This window comes from Eumetopias jubatus, unplaced genomic scaffold (assembly GCF_037043125.1).
Source record: "Eumetopias jubatus isolate StellerSeaLion01/CBP00866 unplaced genomic scaffold, mEumJub1_p1.0 scaffold_4, whole genome shotgun sequence".
Classification (NCBI taxonomy): Eukaryota; Metazoa; Chordata; class Mammalia; order Carnivora; family Otariidae; genus Eumetopias; species Eumetopias jubatus.
This window is the reverse complement of record NW_028274810.1, coordinates 106,718,629-106,732,682: the sequence shown is the minus strand read 5'-3', so window position 1 is coordinate 106,732,682 and position 14,054 is coordinate 106,718,629. Positions and strand designations below refer to the sequence as shown.

General features: G+C 64.5%; 1 protein-coding gene across 1 annotated transcript; it reads right to left on the bottom strand.

The window, feature by feature from the left end:
• Positions 1-158: 158 nt before the first annotated feature.
• On the bottom strand, positions 159-13,790 carry ACAP3 (ArfGAP with coiled-coil, ankyrin repeat and PH domains 3). The gene is made up of 23 exons (XM_088022661.1): positions 13,644-13,790; positions 9,998-10,055; positions 9,191-9,310; positions 8,965-9,018; positions 7,721-7,779; positions 6,705-6,888; positions 6,188-6,232; positions 5,956-6,051; positions 5,797-5,871; positions 4,526-4,638; positions 4,387-4,438; positions 4,062-4,162; positions 3,875-3,986; positions 3,387-3,595; positions 3,246-3,315; positions 3,040-3,134; positions 2,758-2,960; positions 2,457-2,564; positions 1,220-1,318; positions 876-1,096; positions 612-721; positions 408-518; positions 159-312 (listed from the first exon to the last, which is right to left on the bottom strand). Exons 1-23 carry the CDS (start codon positions 13,688-13,690, stop codon positions 165-167), a joined length of 2,490 nt encoding a protein of 829 aa, XP_087878787.1. The 5' UTR covers positions 13,691-13,790; the 3' UTR covers positions 159-164.
• Between the last annotated feature and the right edge of the window lie 264 nt (positions 13,791-14,054).

The following is a 14,054-nucleotide window of genomic DNA, read 5'->3' as shown; positions in this document are numbered from 1 at the left end:
GGGCCGGGGCAGCTCCCAGGAGGGCAGAGCAGGCAGCCAGGGTTCCAGGGCCGCCTAGGCCCTGGGGCTCTCAGGAAATGGGCCCTTGGCCACCACAGGCAGGGCAGGCAGGCGGGGGCGGGGGGGGGGGGGGACAGGGCGCTCCAAACCCGGCCCACCCCGCCCTAGCTCTCCTCCAGGTGGAGGCTGATGAACTCCTGGATGCACCTGCGGTACTGGAGCTCCGTGGGGCTGCTACCCGCCAGGGGGCCTGGCTGGCCTGGGGGCGCCTCGGCCTCTCGCATCTCCTCAGCCATGCGCGCCAGACGGAGCCTGGGGGAAGTGCGGTTTGAGACGAGCCGAGCGCCTTCCCCCGGCGCCGCCGTGCAGCCCCGGAGCCCCACCCCCAGGGCCCCGCCCACGCTCACAGCGTGACTATGTCTGCATTTGCCTCCTGGATCGCGATGCTCAGCGGGTCCTGCTGATCGTGGTCCAAGGCATGCTGGTCAGCTCCCCGCTTCAAGAACAGGCAGACCTGACTAATGGGTGGAGGGAACAAGTCGGGGCCGGGCCCAGGGTGGGTGAGGCGAGCCCCCGCCCCCCCCAGGGCAGGAGGGGCGCCAGAGACTCACCCCGTGCGCCCCAGGAGTGTGGCGTGGTGCAGGGGCGCCCGGCCCCGGCTGTCTCTTTGGTTCACATCCGCTCCGTTTTGCAGAAGGAATTCACAGACAATCAAGGAGCCCTGGGGAACCGAGGACAGTTCAGACTCACCTGGGAAATGGCCCCTCGCCGGTCTCCAGGAGGGTACAAGGGGTCCTCGCATTCGTGCCATAAGAAAGAGAGCCCTGAAGATGCACCTGTGTCCCGCGCAGCCCCCGCCCCCCGCACCTGCTCACCCCTAGCACAGCCTGCACCAGCGGCGTCTTGCCCTCGTCCTCCGCGTCCGCCCAGTTGACCTCCGCCCCGTGCGCCAGGGCCATGGCCAGCGCAGGGAGGTCTCGGGTGCGCGCCGCACGGTGCGCCAGGAGCCCAGGGTGCAGCTCACGCACGTCTGCCAGGCCCCAGGCCTCAGCCTCTCCGTCCGCCTCACCGCTGGACTCCTCAGACTCTGCACCCTCTACGGGGGGGGGGGGGGGAGGGGAGGGGCAAGGTCAGGGGCTGCGAAATGGCCTGGAGTGGGGTTGGGGTTGGGGGAGGGCGGGGGCTGGGCTGCAGCGGAGGCGGGGAGGCGCGCACCCACCCTCCTCGGTGACGCTGTCCACCACGGAGCCTGCGCCGAAGGCCAGAACGTCCGAGCTGCCATCAGAGCTGCCCCCTAAGCCACTGTCGCTGCTCAGACCTGCGGGGTCCAGGGACAGATGGAGACCCTTAGAGTCCCTGACTCCTCCCAGAGCTCTGCTGGAAGGCTAGAACTCCCATCCATCCTCCAGGGAATGCCCCAGGGACAGGATCAGCCCTCACTAGGGGAGGGGAGCCCTGCCTAGGATGGGGCAAAAGGGGAGAAAACAGCTCAAAGGAGCCAAAGTAATGCACCCAAGAGCACAGCCCCCAGGGAAGCCCACCCTGTGGCAGGTCGGCCCTAGCAGGATGGATGGGCTGAAACAGAACCACGGACAGTCAGTGGGCATCCCGCCCTGTTTGTGGCGAGTGCATGCTGTGAGTTCACTGGGGACACCCCCAACCCCACCCCTCCCCCACAACACTGAGTGAAATCTCAGATGGCTTACCCAAGGGCAGCCCCAGACTCAGGAATGGTGAGGCAGCGCCCTCTGCTGCTGAAGGGCACTCCCTGGTCACCGCCCCCAGCCCTGTCAGTTCTTGGCCTGGGTCCATGCCTTCTGCCTACACTGCCCAGAGAGGCTCTATGGGTGCCCCAGACCACTGGGTGCCGATAAATCATTAACAGGAAGCCCTTGGTGGGAAACCCTGCTTGTAGCATTTGGCTCCCAACTCCAAGAGGAGCTGGGAGAGATGCACAATTGTCTCTCACAGGTTGGCTCCAGCACACAGCTGTCCAGGCCCCCAGCACGCACGCGCGCGCGCGCACACACACACACACACACACACACACACACCCGGGGCCCCCAGCACGCGCACACACACACACACACACACACACACACACCCGGGGCCCCCAGCACGCAAGCACACACACACCTACATACATGCCTGTATGCACATCCAGCCACGCATCCATGTACACCCACGTGCACTCACATACACATACTTACTCTGGTGTGCATACCGCACATGCGATTCACACACATCACTCTTGAGGTTCATGGCCTCAGCCTCCAACTCAGTGGCCAAGTAACCCCAGACCCTCGAGATGCTATCTCAGCCTTAGCCCTGCTTGACCCCCAAACTCTCTCCAGCCCCAACCCAGTCCTTCCTGCAAGGAACACCGGTCCCTCCAGTCTGAGGAACTGAGCCAAGGGAAGAGGGCAGCAGGGGACTAGGGCCCTCACAGCACTTACTACGTGGACCAGCTGCAGCAGCCCCTGCATCGAAGTAGGAGAAGAGGGAGTCCAGCTCATCTGGGCAGAAGAGAGAGTCCCTCCGGAACTTGCGTTCCACAGCACCTGCTGCAGGGAGGTGGGGAAACTGAGGCCCAAGGCAAAGTAGGGTGCCCAAGTCCTGCTGGGAGTCCCTGCCTCCATCCTGCCCTGCCCCACCCTGATCTTCCTGGGGCCTGGGGTTTGGTGGCTCACGCACCTGCAGGAGCCCGCTTCCCAACCCTGCGCGGGTGTGTGAGCAAAGGGTACGGCCTGCTGGTACCTGAGGACAGAGCAGCCACGGAGGGCGGGACAGGCTCCAGGCGGACCTTGCGGCGCGCTGTGGGGGCTCGGGGGGAGCTGTGGTGGCGCTGGCACTTCTGTGCCCGCCAGTGCCGAGGGGCCTCCCGGGCTGGTGCAGAGGGCAGCTTCCGCAGGAACTTCTTTTCCACATACTTGTCCTTGATCCAGGCCTCCTTGTCCTGCCTGGACCAGGGGTGGATGTGAGGCTGCGCTCATGCACGGGGGCTCCCCTGGCCCCATCTAGGCTGCCCCCCCACCTCACCTGGGGCTGCTGGCTGTGGGCTTCCTGCTGCCTGGCCCCTCGCACTGAGCCTCGTAGATCTGGTTCACGGTGCTGTTTCCCAGCTCACACATCAGCTAGCAGGAGACAGGGGTGCGGGCATCAGCCCCAGCTTACAGGCCAGCCGCGCCCCAGGCTTGCAGACCTGGCTGTGGTAGCCTGGCAGCCTGTGATGGCCTCATACACACCTTCAGCAGCTCTGGCTCCCACGAGTCCAGAGTCAGGGACCGCACCTTGGAGCAGTGGACACCCAGGCTCCTGGACAGGGAGGAGGCAGGGTGAGTCAGGGCGCGGCTGTACCCCAGCCCCCCGCCCCCCGGCGGGCCCACCTGTGGACGCCTGAGCACTCAATGCACAGCAGCACACCCAGGTTGATGCTGGCCCAGCGGGGGTCCGGCTGGCCACAGTCCCCACACCGGCTGTTGCCGGCCGCACTCTGCACACGCCGCAGCACACTCTCGCCCTTGACACTGCGCTCCCGAGAGTCCGTAGCAGAGTCGATGCTGCTCGTGGACGGAGATGCCGTGCGGTCCAGCCTCTGGGGGTGGTGTGAGGGGCCGCTCAGCCCTCAGGAGCTCCAGCCTCCCTCACCCCGGTGGGCCCCCTCCCCTTCCCTGGCCAGAGGTCTGGCACAGGCTAGGGTAGCTGAAGCATGAGCCCGCGTGCCCGTGTGTGCTGCATACTCACACGCACACAAGGGGCACGCCCGCAGGTACAAACACACGCTCACATTGCACACGAGCAGCCTGCAGGGACCGTCTCCCCGCCGCACACAGCCGTGCGCTCACACACGCAGAGGGTGTTGAGAAGGCCACACCTCACTGTAGCAGCTGTCTGGGCTCTCCCGGTAGGCGGAGGCAATGCTGGCTTGCACGGCTTGAACCCAGGCCTGCCGCAGCTTCTCTGAGTCAGCCTGCAGCATGCAGCTCCTGGAGGAAGGGGACCATCAGGCCAGGCAGGCAGGGGCTCCCTCCCCAACCCTGCCACGGGGTGGGCCTCCTCACTTGGTGGGTGACACGACCTCAAAGCAGAACCTCCGCTCGATGTCCTCACATGGCTTCACAGAGCACAGACGGAGGTCGTCCACCACCACGGTCAGCACGTCCTGCAGGCAGCACCACCGTGGCCCTTGGCCCCGCACTGACCACCCATTTATTGCTCTACTTTACGGACACAGACTGAGACCCAAACAGTCTCTGTCCCCTGACCATGGAGGCTCAGTGTCCTCGGCCCTGTCCGACCTCCCCCGCTCTGACCAGCCCACCCCAGGGTCCAGGTGGGGAGGGTCCCAGCCATCAGTGACCGAGCCCCAGCAGCCCTGAAGCGCACCTTGAGCTTCTTCTGGTAGACCAGCTGGCTGTTCTGGATGGAGAACCAGCGCCTGGGCAGGTGGATGGGCCAGGAGGGGGTCAGGCAGGGCCAACCCCATGTCTGCCCCACAGACCCCCTGAGAAGGCCCCTCCCTCACCGGTTCCATGTCTTGAAGGCATTACTGGCCCTCTTGAAGAGGTAGCCCTCCATCACCACACCGCTGGGCGCGTCCACATCAAACTCCACTTTGGGCTCATCATAGGAGAAGTCCTGGGGGTGGTTGGAGCCCAGCCTCCAGTGAGTGTCCACCCCTGGTTGTGAGGACGCTGCCGCCCTGCCAGGCCCCCCCGCCGAGCCAACGCTGAGGTGGGGCACTGCTCTCCACAGCCTCTTCCTGACCCCCGCAGGGACCGTTGCCCCGAGACCCCACTGGGGGCAGACGCCTCACATTACAGCTGAGGGCCCCAAGAGCTCCATCCCCCACCGCACACCCCCAGTCTTGCAGGGCCAGCAGGCTCTGGGATCAGGAAGGAAGCTGCCCCCCCATCCTTAGTCCCCCATTCACAGTGCCAGCTGGGCCTGCTCCAGCCAGCCTGACAGAGCCCCATTCACAGGGACCGAGGACACACTGAGTGCCGTCCTGTGTGTCCAGCGGTAGGACAGGAGGCCCAGCCACCTGCTCCCCTGGCTGAGCGGGGGCAGAAAGGGACAGCTGCTGCCGTTCCTGTTCCCGCGGGGGAGGCGGTCCAGCTCAGCCCAAGTCCTGCTGGTGCCAGCCACCACCGACAGCAAAGGACTCACAGGTGCCGGGGAGGCCGAGGCCGGGAGGTGTCCTTGGTGCTGAAGCTCTGATGCGTGGGGGAGGGCAGAGGACCCGCCCTGCCTAGTGCCTTCTCCCCTCACTCCCTCTCCCAGGGTACACGCCCACTCACCTGCAGCAGCGTCTGAGAGGGCCAGGAGCAGGAGGGGGTGTGAGGAGGGAGAAAGAGCCAGTGAATGACTGCCCACCCCACCACCCCGCCGCCAGGCTCCCAGTGGCTGGAAATAGCCACTCCCACCTGCAGCCCACCTCTACCCTGGGGCTGTGTGGGCAGGAGCCGGCAACTGAGGCCTCCTGAGACCACTACTAGTCTTGAAGGAAGGAAATCCCAGGTCCTAGCTCTAGCCCCAGCCCCAGCATCTGTGAGCCGAGGACGCTGGCCCCTCTGCCCACCCAGGGCTGACCTCTAAGTGACTGTCACAGGGCTGTCCCTCCTGCTCGGCCACATTGAGGCTCCTAAGGATGGAGACCTCTTCCCCTGAGTGCACATTTCAAAGAGAAGCAGCATCAGCCCCTGCAGGGTGGGCAGGCCTAGAGAGGGAATAAGGGGGTAGTGGTCTCTTGGGGGCCCCGAACGTGCAGGGAGGTCAGGAGCTGCAGGGCCTCACCCGCTGCTGGATGGCAGCGTGCTTCCGCTCCATGTCCCGCTTTTCCACTGCTGAGTCGATCACCAGCTGGTCTAGCTGTGGGGGAGGGGCGTCAGGGAGGGAGGTGACCACTCACCCACTGAGACGGGTCCTGGGCCCTGCCCCCGCCCACAGTCTCACCTCGGCTGCCAACTTCTTCATGTAGGGGTCCAGCTGGTGCAGCAGGGTGTACCCTTGCTGGAAGAAGCCGTACTGGGCATGCATGAAGGACAGCATCTGGAGGTGGGTGTGGCACAGGGGACGCCTGGTCCTCAGCAGCAGTGACCGGAGGACCCACCAGGTGTACTCACATCCCGCACAAGCCTGTACTCAAGGCCAGTGCCCCCACCCCACCCCCTCACCAATCACTCACAGAATCCAAGATTTCAAACTTCTTCTTGGCCTGGAGGACGTTGATCTGCCAGGGGACGGGTGAACAGGTGAAGGGTGTTGGGGCTGAGGTAGCCCATGGCCTGTCCCTTACCACAGAGTCCTCTCGGGCTGTTTGTGGTCCCCTGAGACCCCCAGCTCATCTTTGGCCCCCTGCACCTGTGCCAGCCTCACCCGCCCATGGTCACGGAGTCCTTCCCCACGTCAGGACTTTGGGTTCCTCCCATGAGCAACGACAGAAATTCTCACACCTGCTCCTAGGCCCCCCAGGCCCCCCTCAGCCCACCCCCTGTGGCCTGCAGCCTCACGTTTGTCCCCAGCCCACCCCCACTGCTGTGCCTTTGCCTGGGCAACCCCCCCCCATGTTCCTTCCCGAGATCTGGCATCTGAGGTTTTCTGGAACCAGAGGGGTCCTCCCTCTGAAGGCCAGCTCGTCTGCAGGAACTAGGAGCAGCTTCCCACCCCCCCCAGGCCTGACCACTCCTTGCCCAGTGGCTGACCTGGAGCACATAATCCAGTGCCAGGTGACGGAAGCACTTCCGGGTGAGGGTCAGGGCACCTGTGGCCTCCTCCACCTCATGAGGACGGTGCCGTGGGGCCTGGGCATTCCTCACGAGGGACAGCTCCATGTCCTCTCGAACTTTGTCAAACTGCTTCTTGGTCTCCTTGAACTTCCGCACGTCCCTGGGGGCCAGCAGGTGTCAGGTCGGGGGTCTTGGGAAGTCTCCGCCTTCGTGAGCTGCCCTCCCTTCCCTAAGGCCCTGTCCCAGCACCCCCAGCCCCTTGCCCAGCTCTCCTCCTCCCCCTCCCCCTCCCCTCCCCCTCCCCCTCCTCTTCCTCATCTCCCATCCCTCTTTCCCCCTCCCTCTTCTTCCTCCTTGTTCCCTGCTCCCTTCCTCCCCCTCTTCCTTCTCCCTGCTCCCCTACTTTTCTTCCTCCTCTGTTTCCTTCTCCCTCCCCTTTTCCCTCCCCCTCCTCCTCCCCCTCTCCCCCCCTTTTCCACCACTCCCCCTTCCCCCTGCCCTTTACCACCTCATTCCCAGGATCAGTCCAGCCCAGGGAGACCCCCTGCCTCACCCTGGACCCCAGACTCAGATTCAACCCAGCACCACTCAGGGGTGAGTGCCACAAACACCCCAGCTACACATGAGCTCAGACCTCCCCCCAGCCCCCACCCTTCCCTCCGCCACCCTAAATTCTTCTACAGGCCCCCCAACCCTCACCCTTTGCCTGAGGCCCTGCTGGCTACTCTGTGTGCTCCCTGACCCCACACCCTGCCCTCCAGGCGCTGTTTCCTTGACCCCAGCCTCATCGCACCTCCAAGCCTTTGTTCCTGCTAAGTCCTCCACCCAGAGTCTTGAGGCCTTTGGCCAAGGCCTCTTCTTCGCAGGCCCCAGGATGCCCCCCAATCAAGCACAGCTGTGTCTGCCCCCCCACTCCATCACAGGTGTCACCACCAACCCCTCCCAGGGACCCTAGAGGCCAGGCCTCCCTCGGGGGTCTGAGGACCACTCACTCTTTGACAAAACTGTGGAGCTGCTGCCGCACAGACCTCTGGGCCTGGTCGAACAGGATCTGGGGGCCGAGGGAGGGAGGTGGTGTTAGGGTCTATTCCTCTGCAGCTCCAGGGGCCAAGCCCCTGTCGTTCCAAGTAAGGCCCAGGGAAAGCCCCACCCAGCCCTGCCTGGGCCCCAGCTGGTTGCCCCCACAGAGCCAGCCTCACAGGGTCTAGGGGCGTGGGTGTGGCCCCAGGCCTGGGTTGGTGCCTGGAGGCCACAGCTGTGACCACCTGCCCTCTCCCCTACCTGGCTCTCAGCCAGACGATAGACCAGAGCTCTCCCAGACGGGCCCCTCTCCTACGGCACCACCCCATGCCGACTCACACAGGCTACTGGGTGACACCCACCGCCTCCCAACCCTGGAGGCCACCTTAAGCATGGCCAGGCCTACAGTAGAAAGATCGGGTCAGAGCCCAGAGCTCCCAAAGGACTTGACCTAGGGGACAGGGGAGGGTGGTTTTCAGGAGCTGGAAGGGCCTCCCTACAGCACTGATTGGGCCCAGAATCAGATGCCCCCATCACAGGAGGAGGGCTGGGCCCTAACTAGGAACAGACAGACAGACAGACAGATGGGGCAGAATGAGCTATACTGAGCTGGTTTATTTCTAAACTTCCCCTGCAGGGGTGGAGCTCCTTGTTTAGTCTGGGGCTCTGGTTCCCAAGCCAGGGTCTGACCACCCACATGCGCCTTGGGCCCTATTCTGTGTGTCTATGTTAGGGGCTCTGAGGGGCTCAAGGTCACCAGATCCAGCCTGGGTAGCAGTGAGGCTGGCAGTCATCCAGGGGCCCAGGGGTCAGCCTGGAGATGCTCCTACTGCCTGGCCCGATACCTCTGCTTAACTGGGGGGCCCTGCATGGGCCTCTGAGGTATCCCCCATCCTGAGACCCCAATGCCCTCAGACCTGGGCCATGTTGCTCCCCCCTCCCACCCCCAGAATCCAAGTACCTCCCCACTGTCTGGCCCCCACCTGGGACACAGCAGAGCACCTCAGTGACATCCCCCCCACCCCCACAGACCAGAGGAATAGGAACGTGGCTTCCCAGCAGTGGCCAGCTCAGCTCCCTCAGAGCCAGCTGAGAGCACTTCCAGGCTGGGCGGGGCCTGAGGGGAGCCAGTGGGGGGGCTGCCTGCGATGGGAAGCCAGAGGGATGTGCCCTGGGTCAGGCCCCCACACATCACCCCACTGTGGCCAGGGCTTACCATGTGGTAGTTGACCATCTCCTGCAGGCTGTCTCCAAACCTCTGCAGACATTCCTAGGGGGAGACATGGTAGGGAAGACCCCTTGCTCAGGTGAGACAGCTGTGTTCCTAGGGTGGCTGGCACCTCCTCGTCCACAAGGTTTCAGAACTACCCGCCCCGCAGCCCAGCACAGATGCCCGCCTGTGCCCACCCCTGTCTAGAGGTCCGAGCTCAGTGCCCCCTCACCGAGATGACGGTGTCGCCCTGGCACTGCTGGGACAGGTCTCGAACACCACTCACGAAGAGTCTGTTGGTGGTGACATAGGCCTTGCCAGCCTCGATCATGCCACTGCACAGTTTGACCAGCTACGGATGACAGAAGGAGCAACATTCGCGCTGTCTCCAAGTGGCAGCCCTCACCTCTGAGAGACCAGGCCACAGAGGTGGGAACCGCCCGGAGGCAGCCAGAATTCAGCTCAGGACCCATCTGTGCCCAGGACACAGCTGTCCCTGAGGAGCCAGCCCATTCTTTGAAACCCACCTGACCCATAGCAAGGTGCCATGAGGGGCTTGGCTCCAGAGCAGAAGGCTGGAGCAGGACAGGGAAGCCCAGAGCGGGGGAACCGAGGGCGGGAGTGGGCATGTGGTCTTGGCCAAGGGCTGGCAGGACCGGCCAGCGAAGGCACTCAGGGATGCTGCACCTCCTTTCTCCCTCCTCTCCTCCCCGGCCCCTTCCCTTGGGCCCCCAACCCAGTCCCTGGGAAGCACCCTGGGCACCCCCTGGCCCCACCGAGGCCAACCCCCACTTCATGAGAGACTCACATGTGCAAGCAGCATGTGCACCCTGGGACAGGTATGGTAGGCCACAGCCGGGAGAACGAGGGACAGCCCCAGGTCCTGTGCACCGCACACAGAGGTGGCACGCCCTGCGCACACGCGCACACACGCACACTCTCGCACACACGCATGCCTGTGCGTGAACCCAGTCAGGGCCAGGCATGGGGGCAGAGAGGCAGCCCTGGACCCTCCAGGCACCCCGGGCCCCGCCTTCACCTTGTCTAGTTTTGCCTCGATCTCCACCACGTCAGTTTCCACCTCATCAATAGTAGCCCTGCAACAGGAACGAAGGTGGCTGCAGACCAACCCACCTCAAGCCACAGGGCCCAAGGGTCAGGTCAGGCTGGGGCTTCATCACCCCGTGCTTCTCCCCTCCCTATGAGGATGTGCAGTGGGTCCGGCTACCTGCTCTGGTCAGCCCCGCTGCTGTCCCATGCTCCTCAGACATGGAGGAAACGGAAGCTGGGAAAGGCAGATGCCCCCCTGGGCAGAGAGTGAGGGACTGTTACCCAGGTCCAGCTGACTCCACAGCCACCCAGCACCCAGCACCAGCCCAGGCAGGAAGAGGCCCAGTCAGCTGTGATGTTCCCATCTGGGGTCTGGCTGCTGTGGGCCCAGGGGCAGGAGGTCAGACAAGCCCCCGAGGATAGAGGGAGGGGCTGCAACTTCCTGGCCACTCTCCTGGCTGGGCCACTGCGCTTCTCCAGGGCTGAGTTGACCCCAGACCCCACCTTGGGCCTGTGGACCCCGGGGCAGACCAGTCTCAGGGCCCGTAAGCATGGGCCCACTGCTTTCTCTGGTCTGGCAGCAGCGTGAGACCCCAGACTAACTGTGGAGGAGTGCCCCCTGGCACCTCCAACCTCAGAATGCCAAACAGCACAGTTTGCCCAAAGGGAGTGGTGGGACAAGCTTCAGAGGCGCCCACTCCCACCACGACAGCCTGACAGTGGGGCCGCCTCAGGGAGCTAAGAGTTAAGGAATGACATCACCAGAGAGGCCACAGACGGGAGAATCCCCGGAAGGCGAGGCAGATGGATCGGGCACGTGACCCCCCTCCCTTGTTCTGGGAACAGGAAATAGGGAAAGAGGGCCAGGAGCCCAGCGCCACCCCCCACCCCCCCAAGCCGCTCAGCTGGTGAACTGGGCCCATCTGGCCTCCTGGGAATGAAGGACAACCGGGCATGAGGGCCAGGGGTGAGAACAGGGGCCCAGGAGAAAGAGGCAGGCCTCCAGGGACAGGTCTTCGGTGGGGGCGGGGCAGAGGGAAGGCCATCCAGGTATAGTGGCCCCTCGCTGCCCCCATGGCCCGCAGGGGGGCGCTGCGTTCCAGGGTTTCCCAGGCCTGCGGTCAGGGACCTGGTCCCTCACAAGAGATGTATAGTTCTGCGTGCCCACAACTGGGAGCTGTAGGGAGGGCACCAGGCCACCCCAGCCAGGGACTTTGGAAGCTTCCCACCACCCTCTCTGGCAGGACATGGGCTCCTTCCTGGGCAGCGCCCATCCCTTCCAGTGGAACTAAGGGAACTCTGAGTTCCAGACAAGGGACAGACCACCCACCCAGGAGTAGAGGCAGCCCTGAGCAGCTGCTGCGCTTGGGCAAGGAGGGGGTCCCCCCGCAAGGGTGGGGCCGCCGCACCAGATGCTGATGAATGTGCTCACGGGGCCAAGGTGGGTGCTCTGCAGGGAGCAAAGAACTAGCACCCTGTCCTGGGAGGCTCAGCCTCCAAGGACCTAAGGCCTTCTCTCCTGCCCTCCCTCCAGGATTTCTTCAGCAGCTTGGATGACAAGGAGGAGGGTGAGGCCGGCTTCCCCACCAAAGCCATGACTCAGCGCCTGAAGCCCCACCCAGGGGAGGGGGCACCAAGAACAAGGGGGCAGCACCTCCAGGCCTGTCTGGAAGAGTCTGGACTCTCCCACATGCCTCCCAAGGCTGTGGGGCTCTCCCCAGGCCAAGAGCATGTAGGCCTGGTCCCTCTTCCCAGGGCTGGGGCCACCTGGCCCCACATCACTGACTACAGCCTCCCAACCAGCCCCACTCTGGCTCACCCCAGGCCAGCCACCAGGAAGTCCCAGGTTACATTTCAGTGGCAGGGTGAGGGTGAGGAGACAGTGGGACCCCAGGAGAACCTCAAACCCACACTGAGTTAAATCTCAGCCCAACCCCGAAACCCACACAGTGTGGCTTCTGTGGCCCAAGGTTCAGATGAATCTCCTCAGCCCCCACCCCAGGCCCAGAAGGGCACTTTCCTGGGGTGGCCCATCCCTGCCAGAGGAAGCATGGCGAAACCCAGGCAGCCACTGCACCCACTGTGGGCCACAGACAGACCAGGCTAGAACAGGAGGAAAGGCCTGGAGGTGAGTGGGGTGACATGCCCCCAATCCAACCAGGCAAGTTGGGCCTGGACCCCTCCACTCAGGGGAAGAAGGACCGACCATGGGGCTTCTGAGCAAGGGGTCGGGGTGAGACTATGGTACCTCAGTCAGAACCAAGGCCCCAGCTGAGGCTCCAGCTACATCTCCCCCCACAGCCTGGGTCCTGGAGGACAGTGGGCAGCGGTGGGGGCCCAGGATTGCGGGTGCCTGAGTTGCTCACACCCCCTCCCTCAGTCAGTCAGGAACAGCAGCTGGGAGAAGGCAGAGAATTACCCCCCAAACCCTCTGTCCGGGGGCCCCTCCCTGGGCCAACGCTTGGCCCCTCATCCCTAGTCTCCCCAAGCCTTTGCTGCTGACACCCTTGTGTGACGGTTGTGCAAGGGGCCCAGGGGTAAAGGCACCAATGCCGAGGCTCACCAGTGCATCCACACGCAGGTCCTCCTGCTGGCACACCCAAGACTCAGCAGGCACACACACACACATGACCAAACACACATGTGCTCATGTGCAAGCAAATGTACCTGCATGTAGTGACACAGCGTACACACAGACATGTGCGCTCACGGATAGGACATACGCACAGGCCTACAGACACGTACGCCTGGTGCGGGAATATACATAAGCAAACTAACATGGGTGTTTTGTGCTAAAGCTCCCTGTGCATGATAAACACGCAGTACAAGTATGCACCCACAAGAGGGGTTAGGAAGTGACACGCACACATGCACACATCAAGCACGCCAGCCCAGGGGTGCAGCCCACCCACACATTCAGGGTCTGGCCCCTCCAGGGAGGGTCCAGAGGAGCAGAGCTCACACGTAGGCACCTGCTACACACAAGGTGCTCCGTGGTGCACATGGATAAGCAAGCCTGCGCTCCCACGAAGGACTAAAAAGACCAACCCAGGGCTGGGCACAGTGCACAGCCCCTACCCGGAACTCCCACCCAGGCTTGCTCAGCCTAGACCCCACCCTCAAGGCCCCTAGGTCACCCCTGACAAGCAGCCGGCCCCAGGCTGAAAACGTGGCTCCGGCTGCCTGACCGCCATGCACTGCTCTGGTCACACGGATGAAGACATATCCCTGGGACAGACACCCCTCGCACCCAGACCACCCTGGCCAGAGCTGGACTGCAGGGCCAGGAGGGTCTCAGCCCTGTGCAGGTGGCCAGCACGAGGGTGCAGACACAAAGCGGGGGGTGGACACTACCACGGAGAGGTGTCTATACTGGCGGCCACCCCACCCCCACGCGCACAACCTCCGCGCGAAGTGACCAGCAGAAGGGGCATCTTTTGTTCAAGGCCTTTGGGCCCCGGGCTGCGGGCTTTGTCCGAGGCGGAGTCCTCCAGCTCCCATCACCGGCTCCCGCGCCCGTCACAAAGGCGGCAACGACAACCCCCCTCTGCGCCCACCCACGGCGGCCCCGGGTGCCCGGAGGGGGCGGCGACCCCCGACGACCACAAAGGGACGCGCCGTCTCCGGGGGCGCACCTGAAGCGCGGCGAGTCCTTGATGCACTCCTCGAACTCCACCGTCATGGCTGCGGCGGCGCGCGGCACTCACTGGCACGAGGACCGCAGCGCTCCGAGCGGCATGCCCGGCCGGCCCGCTCGTCCGTCAGCCGGCCCGCCCGCGCCGCGCTCGGCGCCCGCCCGCCCCGGATTGAGGCCGCCGCGCCGCCGCCCCGCCCCGCCTGTCACCGCCGGGGAATGTCGCCAAAGTCCGCCGCCCGCGCGCGCCGCCGGCTGTCACGGCCGGGGAGCGTCGCCAATGTTCGCCGCCCGCGCGCGCCTCCCGCTGTCACGGCCGGGGAGCGTCGCCAAACGCCTCTCCCTGAGGCTCAGCCACGCCTGGCTCGGGCCCGGACGCCCCGTCGTCCCAACCTCTAGTTCCCAGGCCACC